The 18368-nt window shown below is 38.6% G+C and overlaps 1 protein-coding gene across 2 annotated transcripts; it reads right to left on the reverse strand.

Annotated features, from left to right (window-relative positions):
• Window positions 1–1070: 1070 nt before the first annotated feature.
• On the reverse strand, window positions 1071–16930 carry LOC122823278. Of its 2 annotated transcripts, XR_006369312.1 has the most exons (5): window positions 16878–16930; window positions 6827–6940; window positions 3747–4148; window positions 1913–2045; window positions 1071–1113 (listed from the first exon to the last, which is right to left on the reverse strand). XR_006369312.1 is itself a non-coding variant. In XM_044102726.1 (3 exons), the coding sequence occupies exons 1-3, from the start codon at window positions 16894–16896 to the stop codon at window positions 3613–3615; spliced, it is 669 nt and encodes a 222-aa protein (XP_043958661.1). In that variant the 5' UTR covers window positions 16897–16930; the 3' UTR covers window positions 2061–3612. The 2 variants fall into 2 exon arrangements, 1 of the variants encoding a protein (XP_043958661.1); XM_044102726.1 differs by lacking the exons at window positions 1071–1113; window positions 1913–2045 and having other exon boundaries at window positions 2061–4148.
• Between the last annotated feature and the right edge of the window lie 1438 nt (window positions 16931–18368).

The following is an 18368-nucleotide window of genomic DNA, read 5'->3' on the forward strand; positions in this document are numbered from 1 at the left end:
AGGCCAATAAGGATTGCTAAAAATGTTTCCCTTTTTTAACCATCAGAATGTTGAGACATCGTTTGGATGCATGTTATTAAAGTCAGATTATGTCCTTTAATATTTCTCACAAGTCATATGTGACTCCCGTTGATGAAGATGTGTGACACAGACAGAATGACAGTCGTCTGAATGGTTAGCGGGAGCTATCAATTATTTTTTTTATGTATTTAAGAGATCAACTTTATCTACCACTAATATTTTTGAGGGTTTGGCAGTTTAGCGTTAGCTTCTGCTAGTATCTTTGCGTTTAGCAGTTTTTCGTCTTGAAAAATGGCTGCCTTGTTTATTTTGTTAAGTTGCTAACAGTTTTTTTTTTTTTGGTTTTTGTTTGTTAAAAAGCAAGCCCCTGGGAGCATCTTTACCAAGTTGGATTTTGCTAACATCTTCGATTACCTGCTACACTATAGTTATAAAGTACTTGTAAATCCAGTTGGCTCATCTTAGAACAAAACAGTGTCCATGCTGGCACCCAGTCCCAGTTCACTTTTCTAGTAAACTCTGTTTATGTTTGTGATGGTAGGTTGGTTGGCATTGTTTGGTTGTTGTGAAGACTTAGTGACCCCAAGGGATATTTCTAAAAGTGACAATTTCTTGAAATAAATAAATGAATTTAAATCAACGGTTGGATTTTTTTTTTCTTCTAAATATTTCAGTGAGATTATTCTAATCCTCTTTCAACGTCTTAACCAGGAGTTGATAATTAACAATTCAGATTCTTTTGTCATGTCACGTCTCACCTGAATTGTTCTCACCTGATTCCAGAAGCTCAGAACCCACGCCAAAGCATCATCGTTTTACAAAATAAAACAAAAAACAAAATGAAAATCTGCCAGAAAAACAACAGAAATCTCATTACCGAATCTAATGGGAAGCATTCCTAGGTGGATGCGCAGAAACACTCCAACGGTTCCTGCGGGTTTCGTCCGCTGTGAAGTCCAGTCGAGGGATTCCATTAGCTGCTGCGTGAACCTAGCAACAGCTGCAGCTGTGTACAACGGCCTTTGAAATCCAGGCCATGTCAAATAAAAGATGTCAAATCCTCCAGGCCTGGAAGTGCCTCAATAAATTCCCCTGCAATAATAACCCGGGGGTCAGAAATCACACACAGGCATCTACACACTGGGAGTTATGACTCAGACAGTTCAGGAGTGAAAGACCCAGATCTACACTGACTTCCTTTCCCCCTCCGAGGAAGGAAAACACATAGCAATGTATGTTTTGTTTTTCTATTTTCCTCTACTCTCTACCTCCTTTATCTCCTTTTTCTAAAGAGTCTTAGCCTCTGGCTCCTTTGCTGTTCCCACACCCCCTCTCCTGTTGGGATGGAGGCTGATAGAAGCTGACATGACGGTGGAATTGTCCTCACCATCGAGTTAATGTGACCCAGGGGAAGCTGTCCATGTTCGCTTGGCAAAGAATGTAAAGTGTGTTTCGTCGTGGAAAATCCAGGAAAAGCGGCAACGGATGGAGGTAGACCGAGAGAACAGTGAGTGAAACTCTTCAGTTGTACATTAAACCGAGACGTATTTTTTAATCTTCCTAAACCATAAGCAACACAGTTTAAAAAAACTGTCCTCATTGGACGAACAGATTTTCAAACTTCTTAATCGTAACTAAAGAATCTAAACTTCTTCCGATCGCTCCAGGACGCTCTTTTTATTTACTAGACAAGTCGAACATTTTGGAAAATGCTCCTTTTACTGACTGAAACGTTATCTTTCACACTGATTTTTTACTTTTCTTTACTCAAAGTCATGAATGAAGTGAAAATTTGCATTTAAGTTAAAGAATCAATGTGTATTTGACCATTTTATTACTGTTTTTGTGTTTTTTAACAGTGCAACTAAAGATATATGAAAAGGAACCTTACTGGTTAAAGGGAGTCGTCACTTCAATGCCTTGCAGAAGTATTCGCACTCTGAAGTTTTGAGTCGTCTCCTGTTGTAACCTGGCTGCAGCTACAGCTGCAGGTCTTCTGGGGCGTTTCTACCGGTCTTGTTCACCTGGAAACAGAAAACTTTTTTTTTTTTTTTTTGTGAATTTATTCTGAGATTAAATTGGAAACAAAAGAAGATTTCTCAGGGGAGTTGATTGCACAGGATTTTATTTTTGGGTGTCTGTGTAAAGTGGCTAAAAACTCACTTTTTATATTCTTATTTGTAAAAAAAACATATATATAACATAAAACCACGTAAATTACACTGAAGGCTGTGATTAAGTGACTAAATATGACATAATTCATAATTCAGGTGGAATAAATACTTTTGCAAGGCACTGCATCATTTCTTAATTCTATTGCTCCCTATATTTATTGAAAATGCCCAAAATAAACACCATGTTTGAATTATAAAACTCAAAGGAGCAGTTTTATATACATAATCCCAGTTTGTACAGAGGCTAATTATAATTTACTATGTAACTATTTCTGAAAAAAACATTTATTTACTTCAACTACCTTGAGACAACATTTGGTTTTAAGAATGAAAATTGTCTTTGAGAACTACTACTAATGACAAAGCTTTCCAGTTTCTCCAATAGTTTGAATTTCTTTGGACAAAAAAGTTAGCAAAATGACTAGTAGCAATATTAGCTTGTATGCTAGCTTTTCAAATGATTTGCTTGACAACCTGATCGCATTATTATAAATACAGAAACAAAAAGCAATTATAGTAAACCCATTTTTAATTTTATATGATTCTCCTATTGGATGAGCTACATGTTTCTGTATCAAGGTTTATGTTGATGGAATTAGAACATTTTAGTAAAAAAACAATGAAAAATGCTAAAATTAGCCTCTTCCTCTTGTGTTATGAAAATATACTGGGTGTTTCTGTTCTGGGCCGTACCAGACTCTGGTAAAATGAGCACTCATTGTTTCACCCCAGACTTAATATGATCAACTGGTTAGCCAGGCAGCTAACTCCATCTACTCCCAACTCTGCCATATTGCTCAGCAGTGTTACTGATTCACTATCTTTACTCCAGGCAAGAAACCATAATATACGTTCCCTAAAATGTGGCTTTTTTTGGAGTAAAGGAACTAATGACAGTGTGACTAGTCGTTTTTTGGTGTCATATTCAGGCTAGCTAACAGAACCTTTACTAGGCTAACACAAGTTTGGAATTTTCTCCTCCAACATCCATATTAAAACCAAAACATTACAAATAAAACCATGTTTGTGGACAAAACCAAGCTCCGAGTTCTAAAATATAGACAGAGAAACATTAGTTTCATCCAGACAGGATCTCTACAGGGCTTGATCAACCGTAATTCTGTGATATAGCCAAACTGCAGCGGTTAAACATGTACAAGCCCTATGCAGCAGAGAGGAGCCTGAGCGTGTTTTTAACCCATCTTCTAGAGTGAGTCCTTCATGTGCAGCAATGAGTCTGTCTCCTGGTGTTTTTCCACACATTGAAAATCTGAGCTCTTGCTTTTATCATGTACATTGGAAGGCGTGTCCTTGCTTAACCCCCGGTCATGTTGGACTGTAAGGAAGTGCAGTACCTGGCTCGCTCCAAAGTTTTTCTTGAGTTTAGCATTGCGGTAGGTCACTCTCACTGAAACACTCAGACAGTCACCTCGGTGGCGCTGTGGGTGGAGTAGCTCTTTGGCCTGGTATGGTTGTAGTATGAGGGTTGAGAAGTGTGCTGGCTGTGCGTGTGGCGACCCTGCCCTCCTCCTCCTCCTCCTCCGTACATACCTCCGTAGGACTGATTAACCACTTCTTGCAGGTTCTCTATGCTCTGCTGCCGCCGCGTTGAATAGCCGTGTCTCCGGGTGGAGCTGTGCAGAGAGGAGGATGTGTGGGCCGGAGCGGAGGTCTGCCTGTGGACGTGGCGGCCGGCCGGTTCCCAGGATTTGAAGGCCGAGTTGGAGATGAACGGGTGCGTGGTGGTCTTGGGGAGGCGCGAGTGCTCCAGGTGGTTGGACGGGATGGAGATGGACAGAGGGGTGTGGAGGTCGCGGTGCCCAGGCAGAGGCTGGTGGATGTAGGACTTCTCCTTAGGCTGCGAGGGCTGGAAGGCAGGAGGCGCTACGGGTTGGTAACTGGAGAAGTCCATGACAGGAAAGCTCTTATAGTAGCTACGGGAAGCGGTTTCTGCTGCATAGGGAAACACAAGAAGTATTTCACTTTCAGGTCAACTCCTCATTGAAAAAGTTTCTAGTCAAAACATTATGAAACTGTTTAAGTTCATCATCATCAGAGCCTAAGCGATGCAAACTGTAGGGTTTTATCTTCCCAAATGTTAGCATGCTAAAAATAGCATTAGCTTCTGGGCAGGGACTCCACATCCACAGACAATAGTCCTAAATATGTAAAGAAACAAACTTTCACAATGTCATTTTTCCTCACATTTGTTCTCTATTGAAGAATTATTACATTCATAATTATTTGTTTAGCATAAATGCTACCTCATACCTCTGTGTGACTCCACCCCAAAAGTTCAGGGTAAACCACCACATCACTATCAAGGTTATATTTTTGGGTACATTTTTAATTTTTTTTTCCTTATGGGGATAAAGAATGTTGTGTATATATATGTATATATATATATATATATATATATATATATATATATATATATATATATACTTTTCCCACAGAAAGAACATTCTTGCAGTCTTGCCATTTTCTTAAATAACTGCAACAAATGAAACAAACTAATTTTCATTTGATAATTAGGCCAACAGTGGAAAACTTTTTTTTTCTTCTATTTGGCCTCTTTAAACTTGTTTATTCTTTGGAGTCATGTTGAATCTGTCACAGTGTGTTTCAGCACTGAGTCATATGGAAACAGCCCTAAACGTAGCGTCCATGTGAAAGCGCAGTATGTCTTGGGAAGAACACCCATCTCTGAATCACACTTAATCCGTGATGCGTTTAGGTTCCTCGCCCTCAGTATGTTTCTTTATAGAAACGAGAGGAAACTTTCGTTTGCCGACACAAAAATTAGGTTTTTGAGAAGTTTTTGGATTTGTCTTTACCTGCTTTTCAAATCATTTGTTTAGGGGGAGATGAAAGCTTAGTTCCTCTAGCAGAGTTTGATTTTGTTTTTTTCAGAAAATAAAGAAGTCTGGATTGGAATAATAAAAAAAAGAATAGAAAAGAAAAAGAAGGTCAAGATGAGAGGAATGGTTTGAAGAAGATCAGAGGATTTTCAACTGTTTTAAACTGGCGTACGCCCTGAAGGTGAGCCAGCAGCTTTACTCATCTGCTGAGACCTTGGCAGCATATGGCAGCCTAAGAAAGACAGACTTCCTGAAAAGTGCAATGGAGACGAAAAATGCGTATCGTACAGTTTCATAAATCCCCCCATCATAAGTTTAAAAATTGTCTGTGAATATTTGTCATTGTAAAGCAGGAGAGATAGATAATTTAAATGAACCAGACTCTACAATCAACCCTGAATCAAGACTATGTCTAATTACAATACCTGCTTTATTTCATCTCTGTACCATCTTTTACTACTTTGTTAGATTATTGCTTGAATGGGACAATTTTTTTTTATCAGATTTTGAAGAGTCTCGTGTCATAACTTGAATCTAAAGGCTCATCCTTTCGAGAAAAAAAAAAGCTAAAATGTTGTAGAAGCGCTTTAATTCGGACACCAGTTAGCCTCTAATTACAGCTGTTTTATCATTGTGGTGGTAAAGCCCTGCTGCTTCCATTTTCCTGTTGATATTTTTAAATATGCACTAAAATATTTGGCTACATAAAAAAAGTACATAGCTACGGAAATAAATATTTCGATGTAAAACATCTGAACTCCCCTTTTATGTAATTTCTCTGAGCTTTGCATCGCCTGACCTTGTGGTAAATCCGTGAACCTCTACAGTATTCGCGGTGGAGTTATGGACCACAGCCACCGACGAACGGCTGAAATTCACAAAAACTCAATAGTGCCTCAAAAAATGCTAATAACTTCCTATTTTAGTAGTCCAAGCACCAAACGTGCCTTAATATGAGTGAATACACGCAGTGGAAACTTTCTTCCCGCTACCGCAGAAGCTAACATTCATTTCTTTTATTAGAGTTCAACTTTTGGGTGTACAGCCTATCAGAGGCAAGCAAAACAAATGGCGCTCCTGGATAGGCTGCTTTGCAAATGCCAGCCAATAGCGTGATAGTAGCAGTTTGACAAGGTATTTCAGCTTCTCAAGCTGTATTTTCTTTCTAATAACTTTAGATATGATCTAGATTGGCAGCTGACTTTTCTATTTGTGAATTGGGTGTCTCACTGTTTTCTGGCATTTAGTAAACTGATATTATTTTGGTAACAGTTTAACAGAAGTTCGATCTGATTTAACTTCAGGGAGTGAGAAAAAACAAAGCGTCATTTTTATTCAGTGTATGTAAACCTCTGGTTTCAACAGACTTTCAGTAGTTTAGAAAACATTTTTTAAAACATTTACATTCAGCACTCCTTTGTAAAACCACATTTTCTCTACAACTGCAGCAGCAAAACCTTTGCCAAGACTGGCTAAATCAGAAAATGGTGCGACCTCTTCTACAGAATAATTACTATGCTCGCCAAAAGGGGAGTATCTACTTGAAAAACAGCAAGATTTTAGATCCCTGTCGTTGATAATTAGTAGAAAAACGATGCCATGGGGAACATGTAGAGTTGAGTCTTTAAGATCAATGCCTGGTTTGTCCAGAGGGAAAGGCAGCCTCTTCTTTATGCACGTCCTGTACTGCTGTCTCAAGACTACTGTAAAGGTTACTGTGTCAGTTGCAGTCAGCATCATTTGGAGAGTGTGAGGGTGTTTGCCACGTACCCACAGCTTTGAGGGAGGCGTACTTGTTGAGTCCCAGTGTGCTGTGGTTATTATGAGGCTGTGGAAGGCCCTGTCCAAATGCGCCACAGGCTGCGTTATTCAGCTGGTACTGTTCTGTTAAGACACACACACACACACAAGTAAAAACATATAGTAATATACACGGTTTCTGATATGAACGACATTGGCAGCCGCGCAGGGCGGCATGCGGCATGAGCACCTTGGAAATTTCTGAGTTTTTTTCTTACAAATGTTTGACTTTTCAAACTCAAATTTTTTTTTTCTAGAAAATTTGAGAGATTAACCTCAGAATTAGATTTTTTTTATCTTGCAAATGTTTTTCTGACTATGAAATTTCCAAGATACTTTTTCTAGAAATCTCAAAATTTCTAAGTGTTTTTTTTCTCAGAAATGTACTCCCTTTTTTTCCTATCTACGCGGCGTCATTTTTTAATGTAACTTCTTCACCTGTTTCTGCAGCAACCTTAATTCCGGTCTTGATAAAATTTTATCAGTAAAATACATGCTAACTAATGTCGAATATAACATTTTTATGTGTTTTCATGGCAACATTTTTCATGGGAAAATGAGGACAGAACAAAGTGAAAAACATCACAGCAGTGTAAACATATTCAGGTCTTTACTTCACTCAAACCAGAACCTTTCTTGACTATTTATTATATAACTAACAGTGCACAGCAGATCAGACAGCATTCCTATGGGACATTCAGCATAATAACAGTAAAAAAATTATAAAAAGATAAAAAGAATGTATAAAAATCAGAGATAAGATCAGTTAAACACAGCGCATAATCTTAGCATTCAAACAGCTTGAGGCAGAAAGCTTTGCAGCAGTCTGGTGCTTCTGTTTTTGATGTTGCATTACTGTTTTCCTGATGGCAGCGGTTCAAAAAGTTTAGGAAGAGGACGTGAAATTCAGAACATCAACACAATGTCTCTGTAGAATGTTGCTGGGATGCCAGAAGGTAGTGATGTTTGTTACAGTTCCCTCTTTCCTTTAGGGCAGCTGCGTTCAAAGTGCGGGTGACGGGCCCACTTCAGACCATAAGAATGATTTTGTGTGGCCTTCACCCGCATTTCAACAATAATACAGATTTACATATATACCTGCAAGTGATCCGTGGAAAGAGATTGTTGTAGTATGCTGCAGTTTAAGGGCCAAAATTAGGACTATTGCACACCACCAATACTTCCTCATGGCAGTAGGTTACATCCATTCCAAAGCTAGTTGTAGAGCTGATTAATTATATAATCAGTAACTGAACGGCCAGCAAATGAGAAATGAGAAGGACTAGTGACTAGCATGTCTAGATTGGTCATGCTCTGAACTGCTCTCCTGTCCATTAGCAAGTATAGGCTAGCGTTAGCCTTGGATATGTTGGCCTTTAATAGGCTAGTGATAGCTTTGGATAGGCTATTGTTAGCCCTGGATAGGCTAATGTTAGCCTTGGAAAGGCTATTGTTAGGTTTTTATATGCATATATGTGTCACCTTGCATGTCAAAGGCTTTTAACACTAGTCCAAGGCTAGACTAGTGTTAATCTTGGATAGGCTAATGTTAGCCTTGGCTAGGCTAGTGTTAACCTTGGATAGGCTAGTGTTAACCTTGGATAGGCTAGTGTTAACCTTGGATAGGCTAGTGTTAGCATTGGCTAGGCTAGTGTTAACCTTAGATAGACTAGTGTTAGCCTGGGATTTGCTAACGTTAGCCTTGGTTAGGCTGACACCTTGCAAGCACAGGCTGGTCACCTGGAACTCGTAACCTTTTTCTTTAAAGAAAACTTTATCAAGAAAAATGTTTGGCTTATCTGTAAACGCCAAACATCTGAAGCACTGACGTGTTCTTTTCATTGAGTTCACTGTAATTCGACATGACAACAAGAATAGCATAGGCTTGCATTAGCCTTGGATATGCATATGTTAACCTTAAATAGGCTATTGTTAGCCTTGGCTATTGTTAACTAAAGCTAACTCTATTGTGCTAGCGGTAGCCTTGGTTAGGCTAACCTGCCTAAGCTGCTCACCTGCGACTCGTAAATTTTATCAAGAAAAATGGTTGGCTGACAATTTCTGCAAGCGTCAGACATTAGAAGAACTGACATGGTCTTTTGACAGAGTTTACTGTAATTCAATGTGACACCAACATACTGTATAATAAGGAGCTCAGGTTAGCTTTTTACTATGAGGCTGGTGACTTTGAGGCAGTGGTACATCCCAGATGGCCAAATGGCCTCATGCCAAAGGAACCGAGGTTAATGAACAATGGAACAAACAGGTGAGGGAGTAAAGCTCTGGCTTTTAGCATTAATGAACCCCACTGATGGACGGATAAACACATGCGCAGCACTCATGGATGCTCACAGAGACACTTAAGTGTCCAGGTCATTTGAGACTTACAAGATCTGCTGAATTTTTATGTCTCTGTTTAATCAGCACACTAGCTTGTGTGTTCAGCTAACAGAACAAAATGATCAAGTGTATTGATATGCTTATTTAATCAAGGTCAGAAGTTTAAATGTGTGCACACATAAAAAAAATAATTAAATAAAATAAAAGATAAAACAGCATGGCTTTGAAGACAGTTTCAGACGGCATCTGATCCTGTCACAGCTGGGAAGGATGGAGAAATATGTGTAAGAGCAGCAACTTATGAATGTTAAGTGCTTTATAGGCTGACATAAGAAAGAAACAGAGTGGAAATCATGAGCACAGAGGAAGAGACAGAGGGTAACTGAAAGAATGGGCAAGTGGTATTGGTGATTTTCTGCTATTTGCTGCAAATGAATGGGATGCACAGTTCTGTGAAATTATAGAGAACGCAACCAAGTGTGGTTATTAAGCAGCAAACATTTGTGTCGTACCAATATTTTCCACTGTAATGCTGCCCTGTGTTAGTTGGCTAATTCGTATAATGTTTTAACTGCAGTCATGGGCCACACAAAATAAGTCCAGGTGCTGCAAATGGCCCTCTGGCCGCACGTTGGACATCCCTGGTTTGCAGTTTGTCAGCAGCACAAGGGGGACTCAGGAAACATGTGGGAAAAATGAGGAAATATTCAAGGGATATGAATGATTTATAAAAGTGATGTAAACTACACCAAACCAATTTTAATATTTCTGTTTGTTTACTTTTTTGCTTAGTTATAAAACCCTGAATATAAAAATTCACCTCTGCAGATGAGGCCCTCACCTCAAGCGTCAAATGCTGAGTCTAATGTGGATTCTGAGTCATCGCATTAGAAAAGGTTGAAGTGTGGAATAACCTCCTCAATTTCACTCACTCAACGTGGTTTTTGGCTTTTCCGAAAAAGAGTTAATGTGCTAAAGAGGAGATGGAAACACATTTGCTGAATAAGTTCTGACTTTTCCATCCATTGGTGGGTCTGCACTTTAGTAGAGGCACAAACCTCAGACATTTCAAAGTACAAACCTTCAACAACTCGAAGAGGAGGACTCCATGCTAACCTGTATCCTCTACTTCCTGTTTATTCCAAGGTCAACATCTGGTGATATTACACCTTGCATAGCCTGGTTTATTCGCTCCAAACCAGTAGATGGAAACAACCCTAATTAGCATTTTCTCTCTTTTTTTTTTGAGACATTTCAAAAGTTTGCTCAAAATTTGCTCTACAAGTGAATGGAAACATAGCTAGTGACCGTGAAGCAAACTGAATTCTTATCAAAGACAAAGAGGACAGCACCGTCGTCAACAAGGTGCATATCCAATCAGCTGGTCTATATTAAGGAGTGGAAGCTGATTGGTCAGCATTTAGAAAACAAAAGAAGCTTGTTTTGGGGGCTGCACAGTGGCGCAGTTGGTAGAGCTGTTGCCTTGCAGCAAGAAGGTCCTGAGTTCGATTCCCGGCCCGGGGTCTTTCTGCATGGAGTTTGCATGTTCTCCCTGTGCATGGTGGGTTCTCTCCGGGTTCTCCGGCTTCCTCCCACAGTCCAAAAACATGACTGTCAGGTTAATTGGTCTCTCTAAATTCTCCCGAGTGTGTGTGTGAATGGCTGTTTGTCCTGTCTGTTTTCTGTGTTGCCCTGCGACAGACTGGTGACCTGTCCAGGGTGAACCCGCCTCTCGCCTGGAACGTAGCTGGAGAGGAACCAGCAACCCTCCTGACCCCATTAGGGACAAAGGGTGAACAGAAAATGGATGGATGGATGGAAGAAGCTTGTTTTACAACAATTAAGTGTCCTTAATTTTTGTGTTTTTCTCTTAGCCAGTTGTTGAAATACTTAATAATCATGTACATTTTCTACTACTACTACTGCATCTGGCTAATCCAAACATTGTGAAATGATGAGCTTATGAAAATGAAGCATGAAGTGGTCAATTATCAGTGGGACGTTTTAGCAGCCACAGTGGACACAGATGAGCGTAGCAACCTGATTAATGATTGATAAACAAACAACAACAAGCGTTTCAGCATTATGTACTATTATCAGCCTACTTCAGGTAGGACACCGATTGCTCAATGCAAACTAACTAAAACAAAGTTGACTATCACATGTTAAATTTTAAATAACTTTTAGTTGCCCTGGGATGCATGCGCGTTTCCGACTCGGATACACAAACACATAAAATATAGGTCGACCTTACGCGGTCGTGCTTTGAGCTGGTCTTTAGTGAATGTTCAAGACCATGAAAAAGTATTTCTTTATATGTTTTGAGTGTGTGCCTGCCGTGGGGAAAGTAATAAAGGAGAGAGTGTAATGCCAAAAAAAAAAAAAAACTTGCTTTAAAAGCAGGAAAAGGTGAAATACATGTCATCAAGTGGGACTTAGTACTGGGTCACTCTACTTCTGCAGTTGTCTTTTCATATTTAGGTCATTTCATTTCGCTTCCAGCCTCTTTCCAGCACTGAGTCATGCTAGCCGGAGGTTTTCAGTCCAAATATTTGCCTCCCATACAGGCACAGATTGCTAATGTGAGTCTTCACGGATGCAGCTTCAGAGATCTGTGACTCCTCTAACATGTCAAACCCGTGTTTCAAAACGAAACGCAACTAATGTGGCAGATTTAATGCATTAAGGAGAATGAGTCAAAGTCTGGTTTTAAAAACACGAGTTCAAAGGACAGCATCTTCGGGTGTCCTATTAAAGCCCCACCTAAGTCTGAAATCTTTTCATTTCATGATGTAATATTATAATCATCTGCTATTCTAGTTGAAGAAAAAAGAAATTATCAGGAGAAATAAATGCTTGAAAACATCAGTGTGTTTTAAAATGAACGTTTCAGTAATATTGTCATTAAACTAAACTGTCAAAAAGGAGATTTATTCTCAATCGACATACGTGGTTAGCTAAATCTTAAATAAGATAAGTAAATAAATATAACTGTATGTGGCTTGGTGATAAGTCTTAAATAAACAAATATTTATTTGTGATACCATATTTGTTTATTTACAAAAAAATACAGAGCGATATTATCATATGCATTTTAAAATGGACTTATTTTCTTTTTAATTTAATAGGTATTTTTAAATAAACCTTTTAAATGGGATACATACCAGTAATTATCCCATTAAGATATACTTCAATATTTTGATATACCTCTTATTAATTAAGATGTAATTATCTTGTGATGTAGTTATCCAGGTAGTTTTGTCCCATTTTTGCTCTCTATACACCTCAGAGGTCACATCATGATGAATCTGAAAACCATCTTTTGTCCCCCAACTTGGTGTCTCTCGACCACCTGGAGTTCCTGACCCCCACTTTGGGAACCCCTGGTCAAATATCTTAAATATGCCATCAGAACGTCAAACAGCAGCGCCTGGATGTTTGTCTTCATGTTGCTCTTCAAATGGAACCATGTCGGAAATTAAGCTATTGATTATCCTCCGCTAACTGCATTAGCTGTTAGCACAGGCCAACAAAATGGCCTCCTTGTGGATGGTTCTCTGAAAAGGAGAGACTTTAATGACATACTGACAGGCGTCACAAATTAATCCTTTCCTCCGGCTTTTATTTCCCCTGACAACGTGATTAGTTATTTATAAAATCAGCGTTGGGTCACAGAGATCAGCTGCAGTCGCTCTCACAGAAACAACGATCAGTCCAAATGGGTTCAGTCACTACATCTAATGAGCAGAACTTTTTTTCCAACGCTTTGTCTGTTGACTCATCTGTAATGGAAAATCCGATGCTGTTCCGCTGGACTCAGCTCTGTCCTGTGGCTCAGTTTTGTTTTAAGCCACAACCTTATTATCCTAAAATGCTAGAGAAACATTTGTGCACCTGATGCAAAGAGGAAAGATGAAGATCTAGGACAGACTGGGTGATTCATTGTAAACAATGAGGTGTTCTGAATATGGCTGAAAGAAAAAAACAAACAAAAAAACCCCAACATATGTGGATCACTAGGTGACGTGTTATAGTTACTGTTAAGGCAATATTCCCATTACTAACTTTTTAATTTATCAAGCAAACCTCATATGATGAAGCAAACTTTGTCTTAAAGGGACAGCATTAAGTGTTTTCCATGGAACATTGAGCAATTTTACAGCACACTCAAGTAACTATGTTAACTTCAGTTTTATATATATATATATATATATATATATATATATATATATATATATATATATATATATATATATATATATATATGCAATTGGCCTCTGTCTCTCTTTAAAACTCCATCATACCAATCCATTTACAACATTTCTGCCAGCGCTGCACTGAGAAGTGACTCCTATAATGAACTCTTCTGATGCACAGTTCCACCAGGTGTTTGCTAATTGCTGCTGGCTAGTCTGAAGGAGTTGAACTGCGGAGTCTCGGGGTAGGGCTGCTCTGTGAGAAGGAATCTCAGAAGTTTGGAAACTGCACCTCTCATTAGGCAGTGCTAGGTCCAACCAGGCTTTGCACAGCTGAATGGTTGCCATGGAGATTAAATAATTCCTCAAACATGCAAGAAAGAATCAAGGCAACATTTCAGGTGTGTTTTTCATCTGGGAGTAACATTATAACAAGACGTAAAGCCCAAAAAAAGTCAATTTTATCTAATTCTGCTTCTTTAATGGTGCAAAACTTTCCCTAATTTTGTCGACTGGGTTTTTCAACATAATTACCAGAAAAATATGTTTTGCGTTTCAGGAAAAATTCTATTATTATTCAACTTAAAACGGGCAAAAATATCATGTTTTAGATAGGGAAAGCTGGTAATAACAATAAAAATACAGCTGTAATTGCAGGATGAATGATTTCAATAAAGAACTAAGTCAAGAAAAGAAAACTGAAAACAAGTGCATTCCACACTTTTCAGCTTCTAATTCCTAAAAAACAGTTAACTTACTGCTTTGCATTGATTCAGGACATCAAGTCCTGATAAAGTACATTACAGTGGGTTATTAAAATGTGTCACATATGCATGAATGATGTGTTGATTGAAAATAAAGCTAACCTGCGTCTGAGTCGAATATAAGGAAAGACAAGCAGCCAAATGGAGCTCAGCTTGATTACATTAACATGATGATTATGGAGTTCAATACTAACAGACAAACATGCTCAGGGTCTGAACTTTTAAGCCATTTTGCAAATATTAAATCAGGAATAACAGAAGTGCATGTAATCTCTGTAGATGTATACATTAAAACAATACGTTTGTTTATTTTCATTAAAGTGATTATTTTTGTTGCACAGCCTGATTTTGAAGATTGTTTACCTTTTTTAAAAAGACGAAAAACAGTGTTTTGTTTTTCTTTTCTAAGAAAGACAAAAAGATATTGTGTTTTTTTTTGAAGAAACTTAATGGATTTTATCTTAACTGTCTGAACTTCCACCTCGGTTCTGACAGATTTGACAGAGATCAGATGTTCAGAATAAACAGCAGTAGCTCCATCAAAAAAACACAATACTTTAGCCACAATGTGTGTTTTCTGTAATCTAACAATAACGTGGGTGAATTTTCATGAAACCCCAGATGTTCAGGGCTGACATGTTTAATTCCTCACACGGTGTCACACAGTGAGCAGTGGATGAGCTGGTTGTGCAGGCAGACTGTAAAAAAACAAAAAGAAAAACACGACAGCGGGGATTTGTTTAGTTATTTCCAGGAAAAGCAGCTTAATGAGCTCCTCTAAAGTTGTGCTGCCTGCTTTCCAATATATATTTATTTATTAAAAATGACTGTGCAAATACAGAAAATAAAAAAACAAAGACTTCTCCTAAACATTTCAGTACTTTTTTTTTTTCCTTTCTTTTTTACCCATAGATACAGATTGCATTGCCTCCTTCACCAACAAGTTTCCTTTGGGATCAATAAAGTATTTTTGAATTGAATTGACCTGAGCGTTCACAATAATAAAGAACATTATTTGAAAATGTACAGAGAAATACCCTAAAATAAATGGTTGCTATGGAAACCCTTGCCATTCCCATTATCCTCTCTATGCATGGTGGCAAGATAAACAAAAGATTGTCACATTTAACGATGATTCAATCCTTTAAATTATTAGTCTGATTATGGATAGTTACATTCTAACAGATTTGACTATGTTCCCTTGTTTTTCTCTTCTAGCTAAAAAATGAGCCTTGTAGTAAAAGATTACCAATTAAAAATTCGCTTAGACACTGAACACTGTAAAAATGTGAAAACTTAATAAAATTAAATTAAAACAGAAATTCTTCAGCTACATTTATTTAAGAAATTCATAGGAGTCTCAATAACTGTATCAATGCTGATTTTGTTTCTTAACGTGAACCCCTACACACACACACACACACACACGCGCACACACACACACACACCTATGCATAATGTAGTTAAAGAGGCAGTATTATGTAATATCAGTCTTTTAAGCTTTCCATCATGTAATGATGTTATTAAAGAAATACATGGAGCGTTTCCTTGATTCTTTCATGCAGGTTCCTTCAGACTAGCCAGCAGCGATTAACAAACACCTGGTGGATCTGCTCATCAGCTGAGCTCATAATAGGAGTTACTTCTTAGTGCATCGTTGGTAGAAATGTTGTTAAAGGGTTAATAGTGGAGCCATATTGTGAGGACTTCCTGAAGGCAGAGTTTCAGAAAGAGCATAAGTTTTTAAAGAGACAAAGGCCCAATTTCAAAGTGTTAAATTCCGATGTCATATTTGACACATACAGCATTTTGTGCTGATTGTGCTGTATGTGTTGTATGCCTGGAAAACATACGGCAGTGACGTGCGGTGAGGTTCATAGCTGGTGAGGCACTGACGTCATCAGAATCAGATTTGCAAATAGATGCATAGATTGACAGCAGTTTACAGGTTATGTTTCACTTCTGCATCCTTACACATACAAACTGTAGCTCACAAAACACATTTGACATGGATGACTACATTACAACAGTTGTAATGTAGTCATCCATGTCGAATCAAGATAGCGAGAGGAAAAATCTCTATTATAATCTATCGCTGCACTTGACTTGCTTCAGAATCGTTTAGCCCTAGCTCGCTGTCACTTTTAGGCAGTTGAGGTGAACAAGAGAGGCAAGAGAACTGCCTGCCTCACCTCGAACCTGTTCTCTGCCGTTTATAATCGCTCATTACACGAAACACGTTACACAAACACAGTTGGTGACAAAAAGCACTGTACATTATATACATAAGCTAAATTATTGGAAATAAGTTCACATATTAAATGTGTTTAAACCATTTTATTGACGCCGTACAGCAACATGCTATCTCCGCTTAGCAGCCAGCAGAGCCAGGGGTTGCGCAATCCAAGGTGAGGCAGAGTCACTGCTGCCTCACCGGCATCGCTTCCAAGCATTTGAATGGGAAAATAAGAAAATTCAGCGATTTTGAACAAATAAAAATCGAAATTGGTGAAGCTACATGAAAAATAAATATTTTTTAGTACAAACCACGGATGAATATAACAATTTAAATTACTTTATGATTATATATTTTCTTTCTTTCCATGATGGCTGGTGAGGCACTGCCTCACCTGCCTCCCCTGACCGCACGTCACTGACATACGGTAACTTTAAACTGAAGGTGGGATTAGTGATGCCTCCAGACGGCGGTTCTGGACTCACCACTCCTGCTGCGTGGCATCCTGGCTGAGACGCCGTTGGCTCTCCCTCTGCTGGGCGATTAGTGACTGAACTGAACAACTGAAGCTACACAAAGAGCTGCTATTTGATTTAAAGTTGTACAAAGGCATCAAATAACTGTCAAACTTGCAAGTTGTAGTACTTCAAAGAATTTGATTTTCTTCTTATCAATATGTCGACACAATGTATTTAGGGCATCACCACCCTCAACATCAACATTACTGTTTTGGTTTATTAGTTTGTTGAATAATATCCAAAGTGAAAATGTTTAACCAATGGGGTTGCCTATTTCCCCCCCATTCCTAATTACTAAATCACTCTAAATTGTTTGAAGGGAAAAAAATGAGAATGGAAAAATGTTTAAGTTTCTTCATTTTATTCCTTTTTCCATTTTCCCTAAAGAAATCCCTCCATTTTCTATGGCAGGATTCAAATCCAAGATCTTATTCCTGCAGGGCAACATGGCTAACTATTGTTAACCCATCGTGCAACTCCTGTAAAAGTCATTTTAAAACAAAGAATCTTCTTAAACATATTATGTCTGTATTTGATTCGCCCTTAGAAAACACATTAACAAAGCCTGTCCAGGCTAACGCTGATTGGTGATTTTCAGTTAGGTTTGACCCAAAAGGTCCAGTTGCAATCAGTTACATTTTCTAAGCACAGTAGCTCATAAAACAGAGAAATATGCAGTAGGTTGTTAGATCGTGTTCGCCTTCAGTGTCCACATGTGTCCTTCAGTATTTTATTTTATTTTTATTTTTTTTTTGGTGCGTACATCTCATCCAGCTGAACATGACCAGAGGCCTTTTTGCTTCATGACATCCGTGCAATATGGCCACATTTAGACTCTCTGGCTCTTGATGTGCTCCAGGAGCTGTTAGAAATATTAGAAATGTGTACTGTGGATGCTAACGTTAGCGTTGTGGGCATCTGTGCTGCTGCAGCAGCATGTTAAGAATTGAGATGCTATTTTAGGCCAACTCCTCTTAGTATAACAATAGTCTTTTCCGGCGTCCAATCAGATCATTGCGTGCAGCAGAAATGAACTCCTAGTGAAGCAGGTTTGTTAACCATCATCACTGTTGTTAGCAGATGTCGCTTGTGCGTCGATTTATAGACGTACGGGAAACACGCAAATCCAAAAGTTTCAGTCGGAACTGTGTGTACATATAAATATATATATACATATGTAAACTTTTAACGCGTTGAAATTAATTAATTGAATAACGTCATATGATGTTAGAATGGAACAGAGTCCAGACCTAAATCCGATCGAGAATTTGCGGCAAAGCTTCAAAGTCGATGTCCACAGATGCTCCTGTGTTTTACTACTACAGCTGTTATGTGGAGCCCTGATGTTACACACACAGAGCACAACTGACCTGACAGCTACAGCCAGGGGGCGCTTGTTCACACCCAGCCACTTCGCTGGTGAGCTGTCTGCAGGTGTGATGATGCTCTGCAGTGTCA

The sequence above is a fragment of the Gambusia affinis genome, linkage group LG20 (assembly GCF_019740435.1).
Source record: "Gambusia affinis linkage group LG20, SWU_Gaff_1.0, whole genome shotgun sequence".
NCBI lineage: Eukaryota > Metazoa > Chordata > Actinopteri > Cyprinodontiformes > Poeciliidae > Gambusia > Gambusia affinis.

Bases quoted from the DNA above. Each gene is read 5' to 3' on its own strand.
- LOC122823278 (XM_044102726.1), bottom strand. The intron at 4,149-6,826 runs GTACGTGGCAAA...TTCCCTATGCAG, and splicing joins CGCCTCCCTCAAAGCTGTGG to CAGAAACCGCTTCCCGTAGC.